At 48.6% G+C, this 12691-nt stretch overlaps 5 protein-coding genes and 1 non-coding gene across 6 annotated transcripts; 2 read left to right on the top strand and 4 right to left on the bottom strand.

The window, feature by feature from the left end:
* Positions 1-335: 335 nt before the first annotated feature.
* LY79DRAFT_526183 (uncharacterized protein) lies at positions 336-2872 on the bottom strand (the record flags this gene model as incomplete). Its single annotated transcript, XM_060555814.1, has 3 exons — positions 336-2319; positions 2532-2605; positions 2744-2872. The coding sequence occupies 3 exons, from the start codon at positions 2870-2872 to the stop codon at positions 336-338; spliced, it is 2187 nt and encodes a 728-aa protein (XP_060408901.1).
* Positions 2873-3539: 667 nt separating this feature from the next.
* Positions 3540-5209, bottom strand: LY79DRAFT_569001 (HpcH/HpaI aldolase). Its single transcript, XM_060559016.1, has 6 exons — positions 4793-5209; positions 4550-4697; positions 4316-4455; positions 4197-4259; positions 3968-4141; positions 3540-3906 (listed from the first exon to the last, which is right to left on the bottom strand). The coding sequence occupies exons 1-6, from the start codon at positions 5032-5034 to the stop codon at positions 3813-3815; spliced, it is 861 nt and encodes a 286-aa protein (XP_060408902.1). The 5' UTR covers positions 5035-5209; the 3' UTR covers positions 3540-3812.
* A 466-nt stretch (positions 5210-5675) lies between these two features.
* LY79DRAFT_526116 (pantothenate transporter liz1) lies at positions 5676-7955 on the top strand (the record flags this gene model as incomplete). The annotated part of the gene is made up of 13 exons (XM_060555806.1): positions 5676-5819; positions 5880-5939; positions 5991-6030; positions 6085-6144; positions 6200-6311; positions 6404-6663; positions 6720-6946; positions 7025-7070; positions 7125-7261; positions 7314-7427; positions 7480-7564; positions 7616-7720; positions 7783-7955. The coding sequence occupies 13 exons, from the start codon at positions 5676-5678 to the stop codon at positions 7953-7955; spliced, it is 1563 nt and encodes a 520-aa protein (XP_060408903.1).
* A 388-nt stretch (positions 7956-8343) lies between these two features.
* LY79DRAFT_526091 (aminotransferase) lies at positions 8344-9832 on the bottom strand (the record flags this gene model as incomplete). The annotated part of the gene is made up of 2 exons (XM_060555803.1): positions 8344-8878; positions 8940-9832. 2 exons carry the CDS (start codon positions 9830-9832, stop codon positions 8344-8346), a joined length of 1428 nt encoding a protein of 475 aa, XP_060408904.1.
* A 433-nt stretch (positions 9833-10265) lies between these two features.
* Positions 10266-10347, top strand: LY79DRAFT_t253. Its single transcript has one exon. It is a non-coding gene; the product is annotated as a tRNA-Ser (tRNA).
* Positions 10348-10570: 223 nt separating this feature from the next.
* LY79DRAFT_415890 (malate synthase A) lies at positions 10571-12531 on the bottom strand. Its single transcript, XM_060553126.1, has 4 exons — positions 12033-12531; positions 11554-11978; positions 10951-11502; positions 10571-10893 (listed from the first exon to the last, which is right to left on the bottom strand). The coding sequence occupies exons 1-4, from the start codon at positions 12391-12393 to the stop codon at positions 10660-10662; spliced, it is 1572 nt and encodes a 523-aa protein (XP_060408905.1). The 5' UTR covers positions 12394-12531; the 3' UTR covers positions 10571-10659.
* Positions 12532-12691: the final 160 nt, after the last annotated feature.

Raw genomic sequence — 12691 nt, forward strand, 5'->3', positions numbered from 1 at the left:
ATCGTATCACTCATACCCATTTCCTCCAAACTCCATCATCCATCTTGAGAGAGCCGAGGTGGAAGATACAGTGTCTGGGTGATCCACATCAAGGACTTTCTCTCTACACCAGACACAGTCTTGCAGCAGTTGTAGTACATCCTGCCATCGCTCGAGACCTCCTCAAGTTAAGGCAAGATTATGCATGCTCATCAGTGTATCAGGATTCCCCTTTAAGTCCCCTCTTTCCCGTCTCTATCACCCGCATGTCAAGCTGCTCGGCCTCTATCCATCGACCTTGATCCCAAAACGTTGGCGCCAGGGCGGCCATTCTTGTCAATGTGATTGGATGTTCCTTACCTAGACTCCCTATGCAAATTCTCACGACCTCTTGTACTATCGTCTCGATCAAAAAGGCCAAAATCGCCCGGAAATCCAAGGGCGGCATAGTCAAACCCCTCTGCATCAAGTCCTGACATGTTTGATTGGAAGAAGTGAGGCGTAATGGGCTGAAACATATCACCAGTGATGTTTGTAAGCCAAGAGGGTGAGTCTTCTTCCACCAGATGAGCCGCAGCATCTCCTATAGTGTCTGCTTGTGTTTGCAAGTTTTCTCCATTCGGTCTAAGGCGTGGAAAGACCCCCTCGGCCATCTCTTTGATCATACGTAGCGTATTACGATGCACCACCAAGACTTCAAGCTGGCCGATGAGTGCCTTGAGAGCATCAGCCGACGCTTTCGCCATCTTTCGCGGGCCGACTTCTTCTGATGTAGCTGGCTCAAAGATCGGGATCTCGCGAGCTAGAATGTCAAAGGCGTCCCGGAGACACCTGCTCTGAGACCATCGCTCCGCAAGGATCGACAGAATAATGCTACATGCCCTGACGGCCTCGGACACTTCTGGCAGTCGATATGCTACAGTCCTCAAATGTGGTGGCGTAGCAAAGAAACAATACAACAATGCGACACCGCACTTGAACTGTGCGATAAGGCCTAGCCACAGCTCGGTGATAGGTGTCTCTCTTTGGAACTTGCGAAATATCAAACAGGCGCGAACGCATGCTTTCACCGTCCAGTCACCCGCGGGGCCCGTCACGGTTTCTTTCGTGGGCTGATACAGCATCGCGAGGCTGTAGTTATAAATCATGTGTAACCACTCGCTGCTTGTAAAGTTTCTCGATCTGGTGTCTGCATATTGATGACAGAGCGCTCTCCATCTTTGGAGCTTCTCGAGCACTCTCAGACGCCAATGGGACATGCCGTCGAACTGCGCCGAGAAGTCACGGTGGAGCGTCGTGTTGAGAATTTCTGATTGGATCCGTCTGCAATAGACAACATGAATCGCCGCGGAGACACTTGTTAGCCGCGGAATGTCGGGATAAGGGTCCATAGAGAATGAGCGCGCACAGGCGGCTTCGAGATCTATGTCGTCGATGTTTGCGTACATTTTCACCGTAATCTGATAGTCCGGGACGGAAAATGGTAAGTCGAACATGGTGCCAACAGCCCGGTCTAGAGCGTACGCGGACCAGAAGACGCGGCGGCGCATCTGTACGCGAACCTTTGAGGCCACATCTAGCGGAGGGGATGGTTCTGCGTCGGCGAGATGAAGCTGGGCCATGATGCAATAGCGCATCGTAGCCGAGGCAATGGAGATTATGCGCTCTGTGGAAGGAGAGTATATAGCGTGCATCGCGAGGAGGAGATAGGCTTGTATGTGGAGGAGACGGTCGGGCTGGGCGAAGACATGAGAGAGGTACTGAGTTATGGCGAGGCGATAAAAAGCTTGGTGGGAGTAGAGCCGGGGTTCGTACTGTGAAGAAGGCCTTTCGAGGAGAAGGCCTATCGAAAAGATCATGTTTTTGAAGTAGAACTTCCACGTTTCTCTTTCGTGGCCGACAGGCCTGCGGAAGTCATCCAGACGAAGAAAAGGATACCGGCAGTGTACTTTTTTATGGTAGATGTTGAACAGATTATTTTCTGTTACTGCATCGAGGGAACCTCCCGCATCATGAAAGCTGAGGCTACTTGTTCTTCTCTTGGTGTTACTGTTCTGAGGACTCGGAGGTGATAGATTGTCCTCTTCTGGGCTAGCGAACGTGGCTAGTAGGCCTATGGCAGGAGAACTTCTGGACAGTGAGGTTCCTGGCCCCGTCCTAGACGTCAACGACGTTCTGCGTTGACAGTTGTCTTCGGAGTGGAGTGTATGAGGTACTGCCACCGCTCGAGATCGGCCTGAATCATGACTGCAGCTAGTCTCCTGTCGATCAACAACAGCCTGTAGTCGAGCGTTGGTCTCTTCTAACCGTGATATGCGATCTTCCAGGGACGCAATATCACTCAGCCCGGCTAATGGCATTTGCATCGAGTTCCTGGGTATACCAGTCAGCTTATAGCCATAGAGTAGTAATAGTAGCAATTGCCTGAAGCAGATGGATGCGAGGTTCTTATTGGAATAATCGTCAACGCAGCGTCCTGCGTACTGCTTCTTTAAGGCAGGGGAGCTTACACCTGTGAGCAAACGGGACCTAAAGGATGAGAGGGGTAGAACAACGGCAATGCGTCGTTACATTCCTCTCCTGACCGGACACAGTTATCACAGGGCCTTTGGTCATCACACTTTTGCTATAGGATGATCATTAGCCTGGATCTCAATGCTTACTTTCCGTGACTAGTATGGGAAATTTGGAAGCATGTGTAACAAGAAAAAAATTTCAATGGCACGACCGGCGGAAAGTTTGAACATGGCTTTAGCGGCTTTACCTTTCGTCGCCGGCAACGCGAACATGCTTGCGTTTTAACCCGCTTGACTGGCGGCTCGCGGTCCTCTGTTGTGGATGAAGTGGCTGCGGGGTCGCACGGCGGACCGATGGCAGACCCTGGTGTCGGCATGGTCGCAATGGGTACATCTTGCGCATTTCTGGTGTCTTCTGGGTTCATGATGCTTTGAAATTAAGTTCCGAGGAATCAACACGATACCCGGTTGTCAACGTTATGGCCATGTATCGAGTGACGAAAAATAACGAGGGGAAACAATCATGGTCCAGAGTCCAGGACGTTCTATGACTGATAACCAGCGCCGGCCGGTATCTATGAGATAGCGGTGGAACCCCCACAGTTTTCAATGCCGAATGGGGGTTGGTCGGTGACAAACAAGGACATGAAGTAGCTGACCGATGTACATATGAAATGAATGTCACCCCGTGAGGGTTAGCTACTACAGATTTGGCAGGCTGTTCACTTGCTATCGGTCAAAGTCACGCCGGGTTTCATTTGCTGACAATACAACTGAGCTCGAGGCTACCTGAAGTAATTCATGCGGACCCAATACCTTCCATTTCCCGATCGTGACTTTTGCCGGAGGTTTTCAAATTTCTCTCTATTGTTAGTAAGGATTTTAACGACTGGGATGATTGATTTAGAACACGTTCTGTAAACAATTTTGGAATCCTTTCAGCCGGTTACACTTATCATGCATAAGTAGTACAGCTTCAGATCCTATAGGCCCTGCCACGTCATATCTAGATACAGCTGTGATTTAACTCTCAGCTCCTTAATGCTCACAGCGTGACAGTTTCCACGTCTACAAAAAAGAGTGTTGTGAACATCGGCGGACCCAAATAAAACATATATATCAAAACAACGTTTATAATCCATACAAGAACATGGTTGTTCGGTTGTGACCCAATTTGCTCTGGTCGAGGATGTATATGCTCTAACTGATTGCTTATCGATACACTCTGCACTGCAGCTTGAAGGGGCGCAAATTCGATCGTTTATTGGAAGATCAGAACCCAAGAGCTGAAAGCGTGTGGGAATGCAGCTAAAACGTCTATTGGAGCCTGGCGGATATTTCGTTCATTGCGGTAGCTTGTTTTGACATGCCGGCTAATAACAGTGCCAGGTCACGTCCAGCCATTGCAAATCTGGTATTGGCATGAACAGTGAGCCTTAATTAACGTTAATAATATCAAAGGCGAGACTTACCTGATGGGAGCATGCCGTCCAGCCAACTCTTCCAATAAGTCTGGCCTAGGTTCAAGCCCGCCTAGGCCAACAAAGATTTTGCGTCCATCTATACTTGCTTTTTCGGCGGCAGCAGCAATTTTCGCAATAGTCGAATGGAAAATATCCGAATCGTACTGACCAGGGATTCCGAGCCTGCTAGGTTATTAGCAGCTGTGGTAATTTGGAACGTCTGCAAATAACTTCTTACTCCATGCAAAGATCTGCGCAGCCAATAAACAAAGCATCAATACCTGGCACAGCTGCAATCGCTCTACCGAGCTGTTAGCCTCCGAACGGACAGTATATCTGGTTCTTGGTTCTACTCACTCTACGTTCTCGACCCCTTCTTTCGTTTCAATCATGGGCATAATGAGCACTTCGTTGTTAACGACCTCGGCGATAGTCGCGTAAGACAGTTCCGTTGTATACTGTGTCATTGCGGTGACCATAGTCACTGATCGGTGTCCCTAATGATGAGCTTGTAAGTCTAGGTTGCTTATGTTGGTGCTGTTGGTCCTCTTCAAAAATGCTGAACCAGAGATGAAGCCGATGATGACTGACTAGCGGTGGAAATTTCGAAGCATTGACGCACATCCTTGCCTCTTCAACATTGTTGACGTGAGGCACGATGACGGCTTGCGCACCAGAGTCCAAACAGCGAGAGATCCAATCGGGAGCGCACGTTGGTACAACTACTGTCGGCGTGATCCTGTACAAGCCGTTAGCTGAATCTTGTTAAGTCCCACAACGACTGACCGGAAATTTCATCTATGTTGTCAAAAGTGGAATCGTTATGTGACTTACCCGACATTTAAGCACGAAACGGCAATGTCTTTCATGGTCTCCATGCTCATGGCCATGTGCTCAAGGTTCATCAGCACAGCCGAATAGCCCGCGCGCTTAGCAACCAGCGGCATTTCGGTAGAGAAGGCAACACGAAGCCCGAAAGAGTGGGCGAGTTTGTTCGACAGCATGAGATGCTTTACAAGATTTGGACGACAGACTTCCCGCGCGAGAGCAAGTTGGTCGGTTGTGACTGACGACATATTGATATTTTGTATCCCAAGATATGTTTGGAAAAAGTATTACAGTACGTCAGTTTGAGGTGAAAGAGAAAAGCTAGTAGGATTGGAAATATCGTAGCGTTGCAGGTTCAGTGTATGTGAGTTCTGACGAAAACGCCTGTGAGAGTTGAAGATTTATTTACAGTTTGGTAACTTGAATATGTAGAGAGTGGCAGATAAGTTTATGATGATAACCCAACGACGTCTTGTCCAAATTCGGCTTCCGGTCTGACCCATACCCTGTCGGGGAGGTGTAAATCAAATGCGGGGAAACATCGGGCGGGGTCCGACAAGCTATCATAGCTTGCCTATCTTCGGAACAAGGGAGGTGGGATGCCGATGAGGACACCCGCCAGCACGGTCTTGGCCATGCAATATGCTGATAGTGTAAAGCACCAATAGTACCTTAGAAGAGAACAGGCTGATACTAAGGAGCCGCTAACTACTTATCACAATCCGGGTTGGTGGACATGGTGGTATTAAGGCAGGTCAAGGGTACGTTGATTTGTAAAAAGCAGAGCGTGTCTCAGTGTCTGGCATTTAATCATCGGATATAAACCGTTTGTTTTGTGATAAATCTGCGATAAATTGCAAGTATGGGCGACGAAAAAAAGACAGGCAATATGGACCCTGTGAGCACTGCCTCTACAGTCTCTACTTCGGATGCTGGCATTGGTGCGCACGAGGATGCGCTCCAAACTCTCCCTATGACAAAGAGAATTCTGTATCATCTTTGGGACGCTGATCAACACTTGAAGTCTCCTAAGGTACGAAATATTTGAGAAATTCCAAAATAGCCTCATAAGCCCATGATTGATACAAAACAGGAGCGTTCTTTGGTTCGAAAGCTAGATTTTGGTATTCTTATTTGTGCAACGCTTGGATGGGTGGGTTCCAGATATCATCTTATTAGTCATTACGATAGCTGACTGCCACAGTGGATGAAATATATCGACCAGAGTAATATCACAAATGCTTGTTGGTTGCCGAGGTTGCTTTCAAGGAATGATCAAGTCTAATATGCGAGGTTAGACGTTAGCGGAATGAAAGAGGACCTGAATATCCAAGGCAACGAGTACACTTACATGCTAAGTAAGTTCATTCTCGAGACTAATCAGGCTTTAACACGCAGTTGACAGCATTTTAGTGTGCTATACGATTGCCTTTGCCATCATGCAGATCCCATCTAACCTAATCGCCCTAAAGATCCGCCCACGCTACTGCATTATTTTCTGTGAGCTGGGCTGGACGGCCTTCACGTACGTCTTACTCAATTTTATCGCCTCTGAATACTTCTTTGTATCGAAAATATCAAGTTCCTTGCCTTCTGACAAAACATTGATTGCTTTAGGTTCGCTCAGGCTGCCGCCCAGAGCAGCAATCATATGTACGCGTTTCGCTTCATGATTGGTCTCTTCGAGTCAGGATTTTCTCCTATCATAATCTTTCTCCTGGGCTCATGGTATACCAAACCCGAACTTGCCAAGCGGGTGGCTATTTGGCATATTACTGGCTTTTTCGGTCAGGCTACTTCAGGCTTCCTTCAAGCCGGTGTTCACAAGTCGCTAAACGGACACCTCGGAATGGCAGGGTGGAGATGGATGTACATCGGTGAGTGCGAATTCATATACTGCTCGTGAATGTATTTTGGCTGATAATGGCGACAGTATGCGGATGCATGTCTCTTCCCGTAGCTCTCTCCGTGTGGTGGCTTCTACCCGACTACCCGCACAACACGACTGCCTGGTATCTTACCGAGGAAGATAAAGAAATCGCCATGCAACGGGCAGCAAAACAGGGAAAAGCTGAGATAACCGGAATAGTCGACTTGGAATTGGTCAAACGTATGTTCGGCAACTGGCGATGGTGGATATTATGTCTGATGTACATTCTCGTAAGTTATTATCAACTCAAGACAATGCATGCTGTCACCCTTGGCTGGACTGTTTAGAAAGCTAAATGAGATCTACAGTACGGAAACTCGTGCCAAGCCAACAGCTACTTTGCCATCTACCTTCGTAGGTATCCTGCTTCGCAATATATAGAAAACGAAGAAGCTAACACCACTGCAGGGGAGAATGGTTATAGTGTCACCCAGCGTAACATCATCCCTGCTTGCGCCAACCTCGTCACCATGGTCACCGACTTTTTATGGGGTTTTATGTCTGATATGACGGGCAACCGACCTCTTTGGATAATTGGCCCTCTGGTATGTAAGGAATACCAGGAGCTATGACTATTCACTAACATAATTGTTCGAGATGTGCACCACTGTCGTCGGCTCTTCTCTTCTGACGGCTTATCCAACAACAAACGCGGCTCGTGTAGTCGGATTCTTCCTAGTCGCCTGTGGTTACGTCACAGCCGTAACTTGGGTAAGTAGCACATATACTCTGCAAAGTGCTAGTCGCTGGCTAATGAAACTAGACTTGGGCGAATGAGGTCAATAACGGTAACGCTGAAGAACGTGCCTTAACCATTTCCAGTATGAATGGGCTGTTCTATGCAACGAGTAAATTTCTACCATTCTAATTTCTAGATACAATGGCTCATTGTTGTCCAGACTCATTTCTTCCTATTCTCATCTTTCCTCAGACCATGGCGCCGAAATTCGAGCGAGGATTTCCTTCCGTTTTGTCATTTGCTCTTGCTGCGGTTTTGCTAGTGTGTGAGCTATACCCTTCCATTCACACATGTTCTTTCTTACAAAAGTTGACTTGTATCATGTAGTAATTGCAGACTACTTGCATAAACGACAACTGCGACAGGAATCCCAGATAGCTGCAGCTGAACCTGTCTCCGAAGTTACCATGGAGGACAGTGGGTTGAAGAGGGAGAAGGAGATGGATGATAGACTATCTGGAGCTATTGAGCTCGTTCGAAACTCTTCCACCATCATTTGAAGAGTATGAGGCTGGCTGTGTTTGAAAGTTGTTTTTGGCCATTGATTCTAGCAAACATGCCAGTCATTGCCTCCAACGTTTCCGGTCTGAGCAAAGTTTCAAGATGACTCGATTGGCTCTTTTTGGGATAAATAATATTTAGTGTTCGGGCAATTACGAAATATGGGTTTCCTGAAGAGGTGGGTTTTCCTCATGTGTATTCTTTGTACACTACCTGGTTAACCTAGTTCGTGTTTTCCTATTCAGGGTGTCTTGTTTCCGATTATATAATTTGCTTGAGGGACTATTGGATCTAACTACAATTAATCATGATATCTTTTTCGTTGCGCTGACCCATAAGCCCCGGTACCTGATACTGTTCCGTCCAAAATTGGATACTCATGGGTCTCTACCTTATACCAATTGCAACCTGCCCGTCAAACCTTTCTCCACTCTTCATTCTTGTTCTGATTTCATTAATCGTATCTGCCAATCTTGTGATACCCTCCTTTATCTCGTCCACTTCATGCCATGCCCAACAAAGCCGGATACACTGAGAGAAGCCATTTTTAGATTCTGCTCTAAAAACGCTACCATTGTCCCCCGTGACGACAAACATGTGACCAAATGCGATACGTAGTAGGTTCTTTTCTAGAGCTATAGCAGCTACAGTTCGGGCGGGGGGCAGGTCGTCCGGAAGCCGGAGGTATGTGAAAAATCCACCGACTGTCGCTGCTGTAGTATTTTTGGGAGTGTGAACTTCATTAACTACTCCTAGTGGAAGCAGTACATCAGTGATGGAAGACATGAGAGCATAGTACCGCTCTCTGTATGTGGGGATTAAAACATCTTTGATGTGTGCTTGGAGATTGCCGCTGCGGAGCATTTTGTCAACAAAAGTTGACGTAAGGTGTGATGGCGCACCACCCGAGCTTGAGGAACCGCTAATTCGATATGTCAGTTGGAACTGTGATGTGTACTATCTGTCTTTTCAAGAGTACTTACACTTCCGCTAGTTCTTTGGCAAAAGCTGGCGTGCTATCAGCCCAGCCGACTCTCACGCCAGGGCCGATCACCTTAGAAAACGATCCGTTGCTGACTGTGTTTCCCCATGTGCTGTAGCCAGGAATACTACGATCTATGTCTACCAGTCTCTGTGGGACAGCAGCAACAACGCAACCTTGAGCATGCGGGCCATCCGGCCACCTCAGGAAATCATAGACGTCATCGGACACAATGAGAGCATCGTACTTTCTGGCAAGAACCACAAGATCTTTGCGCAGTTTGGACGAGAGCGTCTTTCCGCTAGGGTTCGAAAAGGTCGGAACGAGGTAGATGACATATTTGTAGATCTTTGGGTACGATCTACCAACCTTCAAGGTCGGCTCGTCAGCTTGATCGGCTTGAAAGTTTGCCATTGCTTGAGCTTCGGTCTCGGCTTTCGACAATTCGCGGCTAAGAAACTCGATGTCGATTCCCTCTGTGTTGTTTTCGGGCACACCTCTAAGCTTGCCTTGGAAACCATTGTCTTCGAAAATTGGGCAAGCGAGGAAGTACGTTGGTTCGACCATGAAGATTTTGCGGGTGTAAAGGGGGTCGGTGAATTTGAGTAGAATGTTAGCCAAATTACCCGACGCACCGTTGTTGATAGAAATCCGCTCATGGTCCATCTCCGTGTCGTAGACAGAAGAGAGCCATTTTGCAACACTTTTGCGTAACGGCGGATGCCCAACATGAGGCCCGTAGATAAGCGCAGCTGCGGTTTCAACCTCTGAGGTTAGAACTTGAGTAGCGCCATCTAGGAGACCACTAGCTGCAAAAAGTCGGGGAGAAGGCCAACCCAGCTGCAAATTGATAGGCGAAAGCTTATTGGAGTTTGTGGTGGTGTTGCATTGCATTGTGATGGTAAATTGGACAGCAGAACCAAAACACCAATATCAGCATTTCGTGAGACAAAAACAAGAATGGGAGAACAACGATCTTCTGGTGTTTTTCAGGCCCGTAAAAGAACCAACCAGATTTCGAGGCGACTCTCAATCCTGTAGTGAATTTTGTCGGGCGAGATCCGACTCCTGGCCAAGAAGACTTCCCCACATCGGGCGCTAGGTGATAGCCTCCGAAAGGATTCCGACGCAGTTGATAAGTGGTCTCTCATGGCCCGTTGATATCGCTTATCGGCTCAACGTCATGCTGGAGACGGATCCAAGGCCGAAAAATGGCAGGGGGAATTGCCGGCGGGAACTCTATATCCATACGTACCGACTAGCCCCTCGATTAGCCGGGGATTGGGCTACTGGCAAACATCTCCACTTGGAAGCACAGTCTTCCCGCGGCTTGGTGGCAGAGTGGTCTAATGCGCAAGACTAGAAATCTTGTTCCTTCGGGAGCGTCTGTTCGAATCAGGCCCAAGTCGATGTTTGAATCTTTTGAATGTTTCGTTCCCGGTTATATTCGTTTGTCTGAAACTGTGACTGTTGTAAGTGTGGAGGAGGCTTCACATGTATTTAGTTACGTAGGAGACAATGCTTCGTTATCGCTTAGCGCCTAACATGCTTTACACAACTCGAATAGTTCCCAAATTTAGCCCATTAATCATGAAACTCCATAGCTGAATCCTCTTCTAAAGCTTCCAGGACGGGCCAATGGAGATGATTTCATCGTAAAGAAGACTGTATATTAAACCCTGTTATCATTGCACAGCTTACGAGAGCGGAGAACGGGGTACTTACGTGGTGACAAAGTCGGCATAATCCTCACCTGTGACTTGCAGCCGTAGGTACTTGGCCGCCAATTCGTACTTGTTGTTAGCGGGTGCGGACTTGATTAGTTCTTCGGTGACGTTGTCGAGTATGTTGAGCATCGTCGCCTTGTCGAGTTTCGTGCCTTCCGCAGTACTGACACCGTGACGGACCCACTGCCAGAGTTGCGTGCGAGACACCTCGGCGGTGGCGGCGTCCTCCTAGAATCGTATTAACTCAAATGTCTGAAATCGACAATATGAGAGTTTCCGACGTACCATCAAATAGTTGATTGCGCTGCAGCCAACGCCACGCAGCCAACCCTCCATGTATGCCAGAGTAATGTGCAGGTTCTTCCTCACACCATCATCAGTGATATTGCCAGGGACAACGGGATTGAGGAGGTCATCGCGTTTGACGTCCACTTCTGGTCGAATGAAAATTTGGTTTGCGGTAGGCATGTGCTCGTTGAAGACCTCACTTGCGATGGAAGCCAGCGCAGGGTGGGCGACCCATGTTCCATCATGCCCGGCTTTGACTTCACGAAGTTTGTCAGCACGCACGCTGTCCATCGCTCTGGCGTTGGCCGCCGGGTCGTCCTTCCTGGGGATGAGGGCTGCCATGCCGCCCATGGCGTGCACGCCACGCTTGTGGCATGTACTGATTAGCAGCTTAACGTAGGCATCCATGAAGGGGACAGTCATAGAGACGTCGGAGCGGTCGGGGAGAATGAAACCGGGGCGGTTGCGGAAGCGCTTGAGGAAGGTAAAGATATAGTCCCATCTGCCGCAGTTGAGGCCCGAGCTGTGGTCTCTAAGTTCGTAGATGATCTGTAAAAGATATTAGTACCCGTTCAGGTGACAAGTGTGGGTATTACAAACCTCATCCATTTCAAAAACAGCGCTTATAGTCTCAATCAGAACAGTACCGCGAATCGTACCCCTCGGGATACCAACGTAGTCCTGGGCCATGTTGAAAACGTCGTTCCATAACCGCGCCTCAAGATGGGACTCCATCTTGGGCAGATAAAAGTATGGACCAGCCCCGCGGGAGATGAGCTCCTTTGCATTGTGGAAAAAGTACAGCCCAAAATCGAAAAGAGCACCGGACATGGGCTCCCCGTCGACGGTGAAATGCTTCTCGTCCAGGTGCCAACCGCGCGTCCTGGCGATCAACGTTGGAAGAGGGCGGTCGGTTCTGAGCTTGTACTCCTTCTCCCCGAGTCGGAAATCGACTTGGCGACGGATGGCGTCGTACAAGTTGACTTGGCCGTAAATCATGTTGTCCCACGTTGGCCCGTTGGAATCTGATATGTGTAAGTCTGGGAACGACTCTCTTTCTGACCGTAAAGCTGACTAACCTTCGAAATCGGCCATATAAGCCCACACATCAGAGTTGAGCGCATTGACAACCATCTTCCTGTCTGTAGGACCGGTGATTTCAACCCTGCGGTCAACCAAGCCCGGCGCAGGCGCGGCACCCTTCCATTTCTTGTCGTCACGGATGTGCTGGGTTTCTGGTAGGAAATCTGGTAGGCGCCCATTGTCTGTTTCAATCTGACGCTGCTCCCGGAGCTCCAGAAGATGCTTGCGAGTTGGCTCAAAGGTGCGGTGGAGAATGACGAGAAACTTGACGGCATCCTGGGTGAGAATCCGGCGGGAAGCTTCATTGCCGGCGCCGAGGATGGCGACGCTGCCTAGTATTGAGCTTGATTGAGACATTTTGGACTTTGTCAAGGTTGAAGACGGCAGAAATCGGGGTTCACTGACAACTGCTAAAATGTGCTCTGATGACACTCAGATCTTTTGAAGTGACCTGCTGAGTTATTAAGTATTCTTTCCATGGCTAATGGCGCATCATCATCTGCTCGGCTATCTTCCGATGGTGTTCTACTCCTTCCCCGTGCTTGGTGATGCTGCTCGGCTCGGCAGCCGAACAGGCGTCGGATGAAACCCGATTGGCTCCACTCGTCCTTACTTCTCGCCCACGGTCGAGCGGAAAGGCTCCAGCCTGTCAAGT

The sequence above is a fragment of the Colletotrichum navitas genome (assembly GCF_030913465.1).
Source record: "Colletotrichum navitas strain CBS 125086 chromosome Unknown LY79scaffold_96, whole genome shotgun sequence".
Classification (NCBI taxonomy): Eukaryota; Fungi; Ascomycota; class Sordariomycetes; order Glomerellales; family Glomerellaceae; genus Colletotrichum; species Colletotrichum navitas.